The sequence below is a fragment of the Oryzias latipes genome, chromosome 10, assembly GCF_053564925.1.
Source record: "Oryzias latipes strain Hd-rR chromosome 10, Olatipes_Hd-rR_3.1".
NCBI classification, from domain to species: domain Eukaryota; kingdom Metazoa; phylum Chordata; class Actinopteri; order Beloniformes; family Adrianichthyidae; genus Oryzias; species Oryzias latipes.
In genome coordinates, this window is record NC_136246.1 from 21,114,333 (window position 1) to 21,127,127 (window position 12,795).

The following is a 12,795-nucleotide window of genomic DNA, read 5'->3' on the forward strand; positions in this document are numbered from 1 at the left end:
TGCGAAAGGTAAATGGTGTTACATTGAGGGACCATTGTATTTAAGTTTACTTAAGTCTCATGCTAAAGTAAAATAAAGGTTCAAAAATATGATCAAAGACCAGAGCAAAACTATTGAATTGTTTCGATTAAAATGTCTCTCTTTTATTTAATTTTTTTACTGGATGTCAACCATTCAAAGCTTAAAGATGAATGAAAAGCCTTTTATAGTGGCTCTTTATGCCATTTAGTGGCCTTTTTTGTTGGAATGTGACCTTAGCTCTGTGTGTGTGTGCATGTACACATCTGCATTGAAAGAGTGGCAGTTGGCTGTGTGCCACAAGCAAGTTTTAAGACTTTTCCCACGTTTTGAATGTTTGGGAGAGATGGGCAACAGTGTGCATACAAAAAAAAGTGTGGTTGTTAGAAAAAATAAAATGTCCTTTATATACTAAGAACCATATTTTACAATAAATGGGCAGAAAAATTATGTTCTTTCAGACTTTTGTGATGTTCCAATGCAACGGTTTTAGTTCTTTACTCTATCTGTAACCTTTTTTTTTATAATCCACTTTTAGCAAATCATATTGGATAAATTGGTTTTTGTTTGTTTGTAGAGATTGTCCAAATTTAGGTGTCCAGAGTCGGATGAATACAGTACCACCATATGGACGTCACTGACATTTCAAGAAACACATGTTCATGAGAATACACAATCTTGAATTTGAAGTTATGAAGTAACTTTTGATTTTTGATTTGGGTATTTTTTTGCAGTTTGCATAACATTTTAAACATTTTAAACTGTAAAACAAAATCATTTTCCGCTTTTTTCTTCCATTATAAAGCGTGTAAAAAGGAAGGCTGACCTTTATGCCTCAATGTGTGTCCTGTACCCAATCTTTGAATTGTGTGGAGCATTTTCATGGGAGAACTACTTAATATAAGCAAACCTTTTATGCAGTTGAATTTATTTTAACCATATTTATAAATATATTTAGGTCTAGTTCCTTCAACTGGGACTTTTCTATTGTAATAGTTGCTCATTGCTCTTTGTGGTTGTAATGATTGTCTTTGAAGGAGCTTCCTTTTAATTTCTAAAAAAAAAAAGACTTGATCTCATTGTGTGCTTTGAAAGATTCATTTCTTGATCCTTATCCTCCACTTTTTTTTTTTTTATATAAATCTGCAGGCCAAAAACTGACACATCTGTTTGAGGAGATTGAGAGCATGCTGCACATTGTGCAAACACACATCTATCTTCCTGCTTATACTTTCTCCCCAATGTGCAGGTGTGGGGAACGCTTTGGAAGGGGGCCGCGGCCGGGCGGGGACCAAACTTTTCCAGGATTTCCAGATGCTCAGCAGAATCTGGACCCATCCCTGGTGCCTTCACCTCGACTACATCAGCAAAGAAAACAGGGTATGGCCGGAGAGAAACAGACTAAACTTGATAATTGAAACTGTGTGCGTCCGCATATCGCACACTGTGGGGAATATTCCTACAAATGCTGTTCTGACAAACCGATGCATCAGAGGAGCAGACCACACATACTGAGGCTGCACCCCAACTTCTACTGGTGCCACCCAATAATATATCTTTGTTTTCAATTGATCTACCTCATTTCTGAACTTTTTTTTTCCTCCAGGGTTTCTTTGATGAAGACAGTATGGATGACTTCATTGTGTCAGAAACCGACGAGTCCTCCATGAGTCTTTCCTCCGACACTGAAAAGACAAAAAAGTAAATTCAGCCTAAAATCCTTTTTCTTCTTTCTGCATTTATGCTGAGATTTGTCTGTAGCTCTGCAAAGATGTTACAGCTGTTACCCCCTGGCTTCTCACGGTTCTCATTCTTGTTAGGAAAAAGAAACAGGGAAAAGGAAAAAAGAAGGATTCTGAGGACTCGGACAGCGATGACGTGGAGGTCATCAAGGAGTGGAACAGTAGCTCCCGAGGCAGGAACGGAGAAGGTCGAAACAGGCCAGAGATTGTAGAGGAACGTAAGTTCACTGGCCAGTACAATAATCATATTTAACACACTCTGAATGCCATAATCCTCAATTTAAAGATATGTCACTCCATTGAACTGAATCGTGAGTACTATACTCGTGAGTACTGCATACTATTGATGTTGAAAGTGTCAAACATGTTTAAGAGGAATTCATTTATTGTTTTACTACATTACATCTGGCTTATTATAAGCTAACTGAGAGGTTTTCTTTAATGTTACTACCTTATTAGCAACTTTAAAATGTATTTTTCTTCATTTTTAGTTTTTTGTTTTGTTATACAGTAACTTAACCTAAAATATCAAAGTTTAAATTGAATCATAGGGAAAGTGAATGGTTGCAACCCAATAAACTCACTCATTCTTTTTAGATTTGTAACTTATTTTTTTCCAGCTGCATAACAAAGGTCAATCTTATTTTTAGACAAATTTCTTTCCAGCTGATAGATTTGCTATGTACTTAGATCTCTGGGATAAAGCAGCAAAATGTGTGAACTTTGCTCTTTAATTGGTTGTAATAAGTCAATTAAAAAGAAATCTGTTATTATCATAATTTAAAGACACTCCTACAGGTGTAATGATCAGAGTTTGTTGCAGTGTGATACTACCTTTCCTGTTTTTTCCTATAGCTTCATTCGTAAAATGTAGAATAGTGTTTAGACTTACTATCTGGAGCTGCAGTCTGTCCTGTTATTTTACATTCTAGCATCCAAAAAAGTAATGTTACTGTTTCCTAAATTGGATGTCTTACATTTTCTTGTCAGATCTTTGACAGACCTTTTTTGTTCCCCTTTGGGTGATTTATTATTTGCTTTTTGAATTGATTTGAATATAAATACACCTGAGTTGAGTTGAATTGAATGGAAGTGTGTGCTTTAGTTTTAGAAAAGCGTTGAACTCCTGTTGGATTCTTTGATTCAAATATCACACAGTTAGCGTTGAGTAAGGAAAGCAGTCCCAGGTTTCAGAAAACTGATCTGTAACCTTCTCTGGCGTACAGCTCAGCCCTCTGGAGCCGAGCCAGGGAGTCCCCGCTCTGCTGACTGGCACAGGGAGTTTGTCACAGAGGCCGACGCTGAGATCCTGGCACACTCCGGCAAGCTGACGCTTCTGTTTGAGATCCTGCGCATGGCTGAGGAAGTAGAAGATAAAGTGTAAGGGAAAAATAAATTAAAAAAAACATTTGATAAACTCTTAGGGGTTTGATGGTATTAATTAAATGTTTTTTGACTACTTACTCAGAGCGCGTTTGATGTGAAATGAGTTCTTCTTGTTGTTTGTCACCAGGTTGGTGTTCAGTCAGTCCCTCATCTCTTTGGATCTGATTGAAGACTTCCTTGAGCTCTCTTGCAAAGATGAGCAAGATGAAGATGCTAAACCCTCTCCGTACAAAGGTAGTTTATTTATTTATGTATTTATTGATTGATTGAGCACAACGTTTCTTAAACAACCCTTGAGGATTATGAGGACTCCTGGATCTTCTTTTAAATTTAGAGTTCAGAATTTGAAGTAAGTTGGGGGAATAATCCATTCAAAGATAATTACGTATGTAATTATGTAAATGTAATTATCCCCAATGTCTGTGCATTAACTCAACAGCTGCTGCCCGTCCAATTCTTTAGATTTGGATTTTACACTGTCAATTTGTATGTTTTTATTAATAAGTAGCTGTTTGAAGGTTATTTAAAGACTTGCATTAAACTAGTTTAAATTTGAAAAAACTACAAACTTTTAACATTTAAAACTGGTTCCTTGTCTCTAAAGAAGAGCTTTACTGTTGCAGAACCCTAAATGAGAGACACTTCCTTTAGTTTGACCTTTTTATGTATTGTTTTATGGAACATGCATCTAATCACGTGAGAGGTAAAAATACACACCCCTACTGTAAAGCCAGACTAATTATATGTAAATACAAAAAAACATTTAGTCCTAATTAATCGAAGGTTCTATCACTCTTTTCGTTTCCTAAAGTATTCCCGTTTAGCAGCTCAATGTTTTGGTTCCTGAATCCCTGAAAAATTGTTAAACTCAAGTGTGACGGCGGCTGATTAGGATAAACCTATGTATAAAAAGTGTTCTTTTTATTGAAGAAAAATAGTTTATAGTGGGAATCAAGTAGTTGTAGCCATGCTCAAAAGCCATTTGTTTTAGTAATTCCAAAAATGTAGGGACAACTAATTGTAACGGTCTTTTTACCGAAAAATGTGTGAAGACAGACCATAAATGAAGCGGCACATCAAAATTCCTCCTTTGTGTATAAAAGTAAATGATCTGATTGCAGGTTTTTGGCGTCTTCAGGTGAAGCTTCGATCAATTAGAAGCTTGTTGTCAATAAAACGGGGGGTGGAGCCAAACCTCACGGGTGTTTGGACATGCAGTCATATGCACCAGTATATGTTTTACCCTCCAACACGGGGCACGCACGCACACACACACACACACACACACACACACACACACACACTGCCGCTGGTGTAATGTCATGTTCCTAATTAAACTTCAGCAGCTGTTTTTGCTTTCATTTTAAAAATGATTAGACCTTGACTTTTATTCCACAAAAATGTTTGCTCAAGGGTTTGTAATTTGTAATGAAAAGATCACAGTGCCGTAATTGGAAACACACTCCAATGTTGATGAAAGCCGTTGCGGTGGGGGTGCGGGGGTGCCGATCTCTAAGGCTAAACACTGCTGGCCTCTAACCAGCACACACATCTATCTGTTGTCTGCTAATACCTAGGCTGTGACTTTTTATCCAGGAAAGACTACGACAACCTTTTTTTTTTATTTATTTTGATGGACCTTATATAAAATCAGAAATGTAATAATCCAATGTCTTTTTAAAGGTGAAGGCAAGTGGTACAGGAACATTGACTATTATCGCCTGGACGGTTCCACCAACGCCGTAACAAGGAAGAAGTGGGCTGAAGACTTCAATGACACCAGTAACACAAGGTGCTGAGCTTTGATTCACATACCCAACAACTGTGTTTGCTTTCTCAAAATCACAGCGTATAATGGTGGATTTTCTTCTGCTGCTTCTGTCTTCAGAGGGCGCTTGTTCCTCATTTCCACAAGAGCTGGTTCTCTTGGCATCAACCTGGTGGCGGCCAACAGGGTTGTTATTTTCGACGCCTCCTGGAACCCTTCGTATGACGTCCAGAGTATTTTCAGGGTGTACCGCTTTGGCCAGATCAAACCTGTGTACGTCTACAGGTTCCTAGCCCAGGTAACTTTCTTTTTACACTTTTCATTGTTCTGTTTTCTGCTATTTCAGGGGAAACATTTTTAGTATTAATAATTATTACCAACAACATGCTTGCAGGGGCCTCAGATGTTTTCAGAGTAGGAGGTTACTGAGCAAAAAGTAGGAGGCTATCGCCCATATGCTGAAGGTTTTGAGAGAGGGGGAGCCAAAAGGAGGGGAATAGATGGGGCTAATTTAGCACAAACAGTAATGGCGAGTACCCCTCTTAACTTTTATTCGCCAAACAGAAAAAAAATGCTTGTGAGTGTTAATTTTGGACCCATCATACACGGATTATTTGCTGCGAGGTACTAAATTAAACTTTTGTTCGTTAAGAAGTAGGCGGCAACTACTCCACTCACAGGTGGCGGGTTTTGTCTTGACGTTTTAACTCTTAATTCGCCGCCTTTCCTGAGATCAGAACAAACTGTTCGTGTTTAGAAGGCAGATGTCATTTTTCTTTTGCCTTTTTTTTTTGTCTTTCAGGGTACAATGGAGGAGAAGATTTACGAGAGGCAGGTAACCAAGCAGTCCCTTTCATTCCGAGTCGTGGACCAGCAGCAGATCGAGAGGCACTTTACGATGAACGAGCTGACGGAACTTTACGCCTTTGAGCCGGACATGCTGGATGATCCGTCCGAAAAGAAAAGCAAGAAAGCCACGCCTGTGCTTCCCAAGGTAGACACGCTCACCACGAGAGCTCAGCTTCTTCTAAAATATTACATTTATTGTAAATCAGGCATGAAATTGCCCCAACAACATGACTATGGATTTAAAGGCTGTTTGGGAAGTTTATTTGTACAAAATCTGAAATGAATGCTGTGTTCTTTCTTTTAAAGTTTAAGACATTTAACACAAAGCTGGGTTTAGACTCGATGCCAGCATGCGCAGCCTTTCTGGGATCGATTATTTCTTTCCTCTTTGATCCCTCACTGGACTCTTCTCATTTTAATGCAGGTGCTGTGTCACCATTCGCCCCTCTGGGGGTTTCAAAAGAATCCAAGGCCCTTATATGGTCCATCAGACTCAGCACAGCTGCAGAGATCTGTTTACTGCTATTTACTAAATAGTCTTCTCATTGCAACATTGCTGCTGCCCAGCTATAAACCTGACTTTTCTTTTTTTTAATTCATTTGTTATTATGTTCTCTTTCATTTCTTTGTTGATCTTTTTTGACTCCCATCAACTTTAGCAGCCTGAGTTTGTTCAGGAGGAGGATTTTTCTTCTTGTTAGACGCTTTCCATTTCATCTCGATGCACGTTATTCTCTTTTATAATCTCCGCTTCAAACACTTAATAGTGAAAATACTTTTTCAATTGAACTTTTCTTCTCTGAGTGCCTGAGAAGCTAACAAGTTCTGTTTTAGAGCAACAAGCACAGCTCAGTCGTTTCATAAAACTTGTTTTGGGATGCAAGATAATATCTGCCCAATTTTGTTATTGGCTGATATGCACATTCCCAAAAAATCTTGCTGGTTTATACCTGCTTTGACCACAGCTGAGCTAGGATGACACATATAACCTTCAATAATAAGATAACGGCGTTGGACCTCTGGGGGGGTCTTCACTATGTTGAGCATGTTGTGACAGCCTTTCAGTTAACCTGTCCTTTTGTATCAAACTCATATCATCTTGAAATTATTAACATTCATCCTCGTATAACTGCACATTAAATGTGGAGTGAACAGCTATCACAAAAAACAGTAGCAACCCAGGAGCATCGGACCTCACTGAAAAAAAAAGAATAAGTCTGCTAGTCTACTCGATGCTGATTGGCTGCTGGGGGTGGATTAAAAGCAGGATGCTGTCCTTCAAAGTGTCCATTATCCGAATTTAATGGACTTTGCAAACCAACCTTCACTTTGCACTGGACAGTTCAGGCTTTCGCGTCGGCCATTCATTTCTGATGAGGGACTCTTCGTCGGACATTCTCCCTTACATATCTCTGTTTAAAAAACCCTTCAACCTGACCATCTCCACTCTGGGTTAATTACCTTATCTTCCTTTCAGCATGCTAGGCTTTTACCTTCTACCAGACTCCAAATGTTGTTTAATGGACCGAATAACCAAAAGTTTATTTTTTATTTATTCATTGATTTTTTTTTTGTGTGTGTGGCTGAGTATACTTTTTTTTTTGATGAACTAAATTTAATGAAATCAAATATCCTCTTGTGTTAGGTAATATTTGGTTGAGGGTAAATCCTTGATTTTGGCTTCTTCTGAGGCCAGCAGGTACTTCTTGTTTGGTTGCCAGGGGGAGGGGTCAGCTCTCATATAGAGTCAATAGTAAATTCATTAAGGACAAAAAGCTGACAGATTTAGTTAAAAGTATTTTTTTTCACATAGGACTGAATACAAAAGATATTCCATGTAGTCATGTTTATATTTTGCTTATTTTTCTCAGTTACCGGTATATATTTTTTTCTCTTTTTGCTTTAATGCAGTGTTAGTTGAACAACTGCTTTAACTTGAAGTTTTATTTCTATTTATTCTATTTGTTAATGATTAATGAAGCAGAACTACCGTGAAGCTGTTCCCGTAAAACGTCTTCAGCCTTGCACTTTGACTTGCTGAACCTAAATCCAGAACTCTTTAAGAAACCTCAACTTTGACTTTATCTATTTTTTTTCTTTTATGTTTTTTGCTGCCGGTTTTGTAACGACGAACCACAGAAGAACTGAACAGACACACTGAAGTGTGTAAATTGGATTTACTTGTGTTGGACACTCTTGTAAATGAGTTTCCTCTCCTCTGTCCCAGTATAACCCACGTCATCTTTTCTCCAGCAATCCCTCCGAGCATCTGTTGTTATGACTCTGCACTTGTCCTCCAAATGTTCAAAGAAAGCTCTGTAAGGTTTTTTTTTCTCTCTTCCCGCTTTTCTCCCTCTGGCCTCTTCCCTGCATGATGAAGGGTCATTATTTTAAAAACCCTCTTAAACCTGTCTCTTTGCTCTTCAGAAAATCTAATTGGAGACAAAGGAAGCAGGCGCACTTCCCTTTAATGACAAAGAAGGTCTTTGTAGCCCAGACTTGAGATTTTGACAGTCCCCACCTCACCACCTCACCCACCCGCTCTGAGATATTTTAGCCTGCTCCCTGTTCATCATACTTGTCTTTTTCATCAGACGTGCTGCTACATGTGCAGGAAAAAGTTCCAGTGGTAGGCTTTGGGAAAATATTTATACAACGTTGGTGTTGCTCCTTGCAAATGTTGCTGCATTGCACGCTGTCAGTCAAAGCGGCATGGTGGGAGCATGCCAGTGTGTTCTTGTTCCCAGCAGGTGACGGCTGCAGTGGTCATTAGTTTCTGACAGGAATGCTTAAACGCTTTGGGCAGGCTGCACTCAAACGGCAGAACTCCAAAGAGCAGACTGGAGCAATAAAGCACACCATGCCTGTCTCATTATAGATAGGAAGTCCCTCTGACCTTAAAGAGAAATTCTCCCTTAAGTACTATTTAAGCTATATATCAGTGATTGGAGGACTGGGAGGTATTTTGGTCAACTATTTCTGTTCCCTCCATCAAGCCTGTCAATTTTGATTTGGGAAAGTGGTGTCTCACTCCAAAAAAACATGTCAGCTCTTGTGGGATTTTGGAAAAAGTAAAATAAAGATATTACCAGCGATACCCTTTTTCTTATTCATAAGAAAAAAAGATGAATCAATAAGAGATTTTTTAATATAAATAAATAAATCTCAAATGTTACACAGTTGTATAAAAAAATGATGTCCATATGATTTCCTGATAAAAAAATATTTTTTTGTGATTCAATGTAGAAAAGCTGTCGCCCATTCATCAAAGTTCAATTCCTCTTTTACCAGTTTTGCTCATTTACCACCGCCTTCCTCCTAGGATTGACTGATACCATAAAAAACTGGGCTGCTGATGGACTGAATTTAAAATTTGAACTGGGTACAGCTGGGACAATTTTTTATCAAAAATTGATTTACTGACATTTTCTAAGCAAATCCTTTTTTTTCTTCTTCTTTTTTTTTAAAACTTTCTCTCCACAATGTCCCGTTTAATCCCTCCAAAATCCTCCTGCGTTACGAATAGCTCCAGCTGGCAGGCTCTTGCAGGAATAGACCCTTGTTCTGCTGCTGGCTCAGGCTTGTTCTTATAGTAATGTGCTATGTTTACGGCATGTTTGTCTTTTTTTTTTTAGATCCTTTTGTGACAAATTTAGTTTTTTTTATATAGGGCTGATGGCTACTTTAACCTTTCTTTCGGGTGTGGTGGGGCAAAAAACCAGGATCTGAAGGAACCTCTGCTCATATTTGAGTGCGATTCTGCAGATAAATTGTAAATGGTAGGCGAGTGGAGTAATGTGTATCATTGGTGTGCAGCTGGTGGGAGTTTTGACTGGCTATGTTTTAGTTATTATAAATATCTGAGACGGTCGCATTCCTGCACTTGGATCCCTCTTGGCCCCCCTGGTTGCTATGACTAACACACCTGTGTGTCGAGCAGCGTCTGGCAGGTTCAAGTACTGTATTAAACTCAATGTAACAAAGACGCACATATCAAAAAAAGCCTTTTTGCATCAGCTTTGCTCAAAGCTTTCCTGAATGTTAACAGTCTATTATTTTGGAGAAATCCGTTTTTAGTTTACATTTTCAAGCGTTTAAATGTTTGTTCTTAAACAGGAAGCTAATATAAAGTTATTTATGTTGGGATTGGGTTGAGTTGAAGAAATACTTATGAATGTGGCTCAGACAGCAAAATGCATTCTGCTTTGCAGTTTTGCTACATTATTTCTTTTAGCTATGAAGTTTAAAACAAAAACCCTGCTTCTGTTTTCTTTTAAGTTTTCAAATTCCAAAGCCTTTTCAGCTCAGATCTTTCTGTAGCTTTTACACAAATTTATCAGAAATTTGATTTAAAAAAAAAGTGCTGCAAACGACCAGAAAGTGTATAAATGAAATAAAAAGTTTTTTTTTTTTTTTTTGTCTTCTACAGAATGAAAATCACAGAATCGTCAATAACGCTTCTTGTGACGGCTCTAGAGACTGATAATTTTTCTCTCTTAGTTTGGCGGTCTGCAGATATGCCCAAACTCAGACTCTGCGATGCCAAATGCTGTGTTTTCAAACCAAAGGCACGGGGTTCCCCCATCAGAGCATCTGCCCGCCCAGTGTCTTTTGCTTTGCAGTAAATTGATAGGCTTCACCAAGCGTGTCCATAAGGATGACAATGGGGTAGATCGGGTTACCTTCAATCATTGGAGCTGCCTCAGGGTGCATGCAGATCCCAGAGGTAGAAGATGGACCAGACCACCCCGGAGCTGTTGATTGTGTCAATTACTTCCCAGAATGCTCTTTTTTTTTGCCCGGTGAAAGCGTTCGTACCGTCATTCGACCTGTTGCTCCTCTTAAGTGGTCATGAATGCTCATTTTACGCCTCTGAATGAAATACTTTATGTTTACGAGGAACGGATTGCAACTGCTGGAAATCCTGCAAGACAAGCTGACGAACTGATCGAAGATGATGGTTAATGTTTGACTTTTTCAGATTTTTAAACAGTGACTGCAAATCATCTAAGGGTGTGTCTCAACTTTTTTTTTATTATACAGTTTATTAAAGCTGTTATCTTTCTCTTAGGAAACGGCACCAGGCCAACAACAAGTCATATGGTTAAAATTTGATGTTCAAATCGGTTACATGCAGCCAAATCCCTACGTCATGTTACAACTTTACCAGTGCACGGGCTGATATTGATGGCAGCTTTTATTTGACCTTTAGCCGTTCTGTTTTGGAACATCAAACCAGCATAGGTGCCTTTCTAATCAAATCAGGCCAACGGACTCCTCTGCTCCGCTTTTATGTGCTAATTGGAGGGTAAAGCAGCAGTTTGAATCACTGGCTGGGCTTTTGCGTCAAAATGTTTGGGTCTCCAGGGGTGGCCTGGCTTGGTCCTGATTGAGAGTGATGGCAGAGAAACATAAACACATGTCAATGAGGAGCACAAATTGGTCCAGGATCCAGGTCTTGGATGGAGGCTGTGGCGAGAAGCTGCATGTTTTTTCTCCTCCACGTCCCAGCCCGTCTTTCTGTAACTGTTTGCAGTTGGGGACCCCCTCAGGATATTCTTTTGTTGTTGACGTTTCGGGGCCGATATCATCCTCCGCCTTCTGTGATGGATCTCGTTACTTGTGTCATGCTAACTCGGCGCAATCACGGCTTCATTTGATGGTTTGATTCCCCCCGATCGCCCCACCTTCATACAAATGGTGTTTATTAGGAGTTTTTATCCACTTTTCCACACAATCATCCTTCATAGTGAAATTAAGGGGCCAACTGGACCATTAGAAGGTCAATAAGACAACTGCTTTATGATGTCATTTTCAGGTTAAAGAGTTCCAGTTTTAAGTAACACTAAGTTGAGACAAAGAAAAGCAAACAAGCAGCAGAGACAGAGGACGAGAGGGAGAGTAATTTAAACCATGTTTGTGACTGAAGCCTGGTCCAACTCTTAATTTTACTCAGGTATTGTTTTCAATAACAATGGATTCATGGAAACCAGAGTTTCAGGGAGGTATATTCTGTTTATGCATTTATTGGAAACAACAACATTTGTTTTTTACCACTTCTTTTTCCCTCCTTGAATCATTTATAAAACAAACACCTGCAAAGTGCTGCTCTGCTTTTCCCACTGTGTACACACAAAAGCCAAAGGAGCCCCTAGAAAGAAGGGCTTTTACTCAAGCTGGGACCCTTTTTTTGCCACATTGAGTTGTTTTTAGATTAGATTTTCCTTCTTCAACAGATTTGGTTAAAAATCTTAAAGTAAAAGTGAGGATACTTTGAATTTGACTTCAGGGTAGAAAGAAATGTTTATTTGGATCCCTGACATTTACCTTTTGTGATTCAGTATTTGTTTCAACCTAATCTCTTGTTTCGGTAGGATCCCATCCTGGCTGAGATGCTGCAGAACAATAAGGACCAGCTAGTTTGTTACCATGAGCACGACTCCCTGCTGGACCACAAAGAGGAGGAAGCTCTCAGCGAGGAGGACCGCAAGGCCGCCTGGGCCGAGTACGAGGCAGAGAAAAAGGTAGGCCGCAACCCCAACACATTTAGATAGCTGGTGATGTGAAGGAAACACATGTCATCCATTCTCCAAAACCCTGACATTAAAGAACAGGAACTCTCACCTGGAATAAGCAGATGACAGGACTTCCTTTACTTTCAGCGATCGTCCCTCTGACCAAACACAGATGTGATCTACCACACAAATCACTGAGGCTCTCAAAGCACTGTCAGGGTTACTTACTGTAAGTGTGTGGGAATCGCAGAGGGTCCAGGGCTCCTGCACCCACAAACACCCACCTTCCCCTAGTTCTGAGCTCTCCTTTCTTGTGGGGCAATTAGTGGGGTTTATTTTGAGAAGTGTATATGGTAGAGAAGGAGGGGGGTTGTTGCAGGAGAGCAAAGTTTCTTTCCATTCGTGTAATCCTAGATCCTAATTCATCCTAATGAATTTGATTTTCAACATATTCTCTCTTTTTTGCTTCAAGTTGAACTGTGAATTGTTAAACAGAAGTTTCACAATTTAAAGCATT

General features: G+C 39.3%; 1 protein-coding gene across 2 annotated transcripts in view; it reads left to right on the top strand.

Annotated features, from left to right (window-relative positions):
• The window catches only part of atrx (ATRX chromatin remodeler), a 36,701-nt gene that overhangs the window by 18,153 nt on the left and 5,753 nt on the right, over positions 1-12,795 (top strand). For both annotated transcript variants that reach the window (XM_011480285.3, XM_078954288.1), the window contains exons 22-30: positions 1,268-1,398; positions 1,625-1,719; positions 1,839-1,978; positions 2,987-3,140; positions 3,274-3,380; positions 4,830-4,938; positions 5,035-5,212; positions 5,717-5,908; positions 12,138-12,287. In XM_011480285.3, the coding sequence (XP_011478587.2) occupies positions 1,268-1,398; positions 1,625-1,719; positions 1,839-1,978; positions 2,987-3,140; positions 3,274-3,380; positions 4,830-4,938; positions 5,035-5,212; positions 5,717-5,908; positions 12,138-12,287 (1,256 nt within the window). The remainder of the gene's footprint in view (positions 1-1,267; positions 1,399-1,624; positions 1,720-1,838; positions 1,979-2,986; positions 3,141-3,273; positions 3,381-4,829; positions 4,939-5,034; positions 5,213-5,716; positions 5,909-12,137; positions 12,288-12,795) is intronic.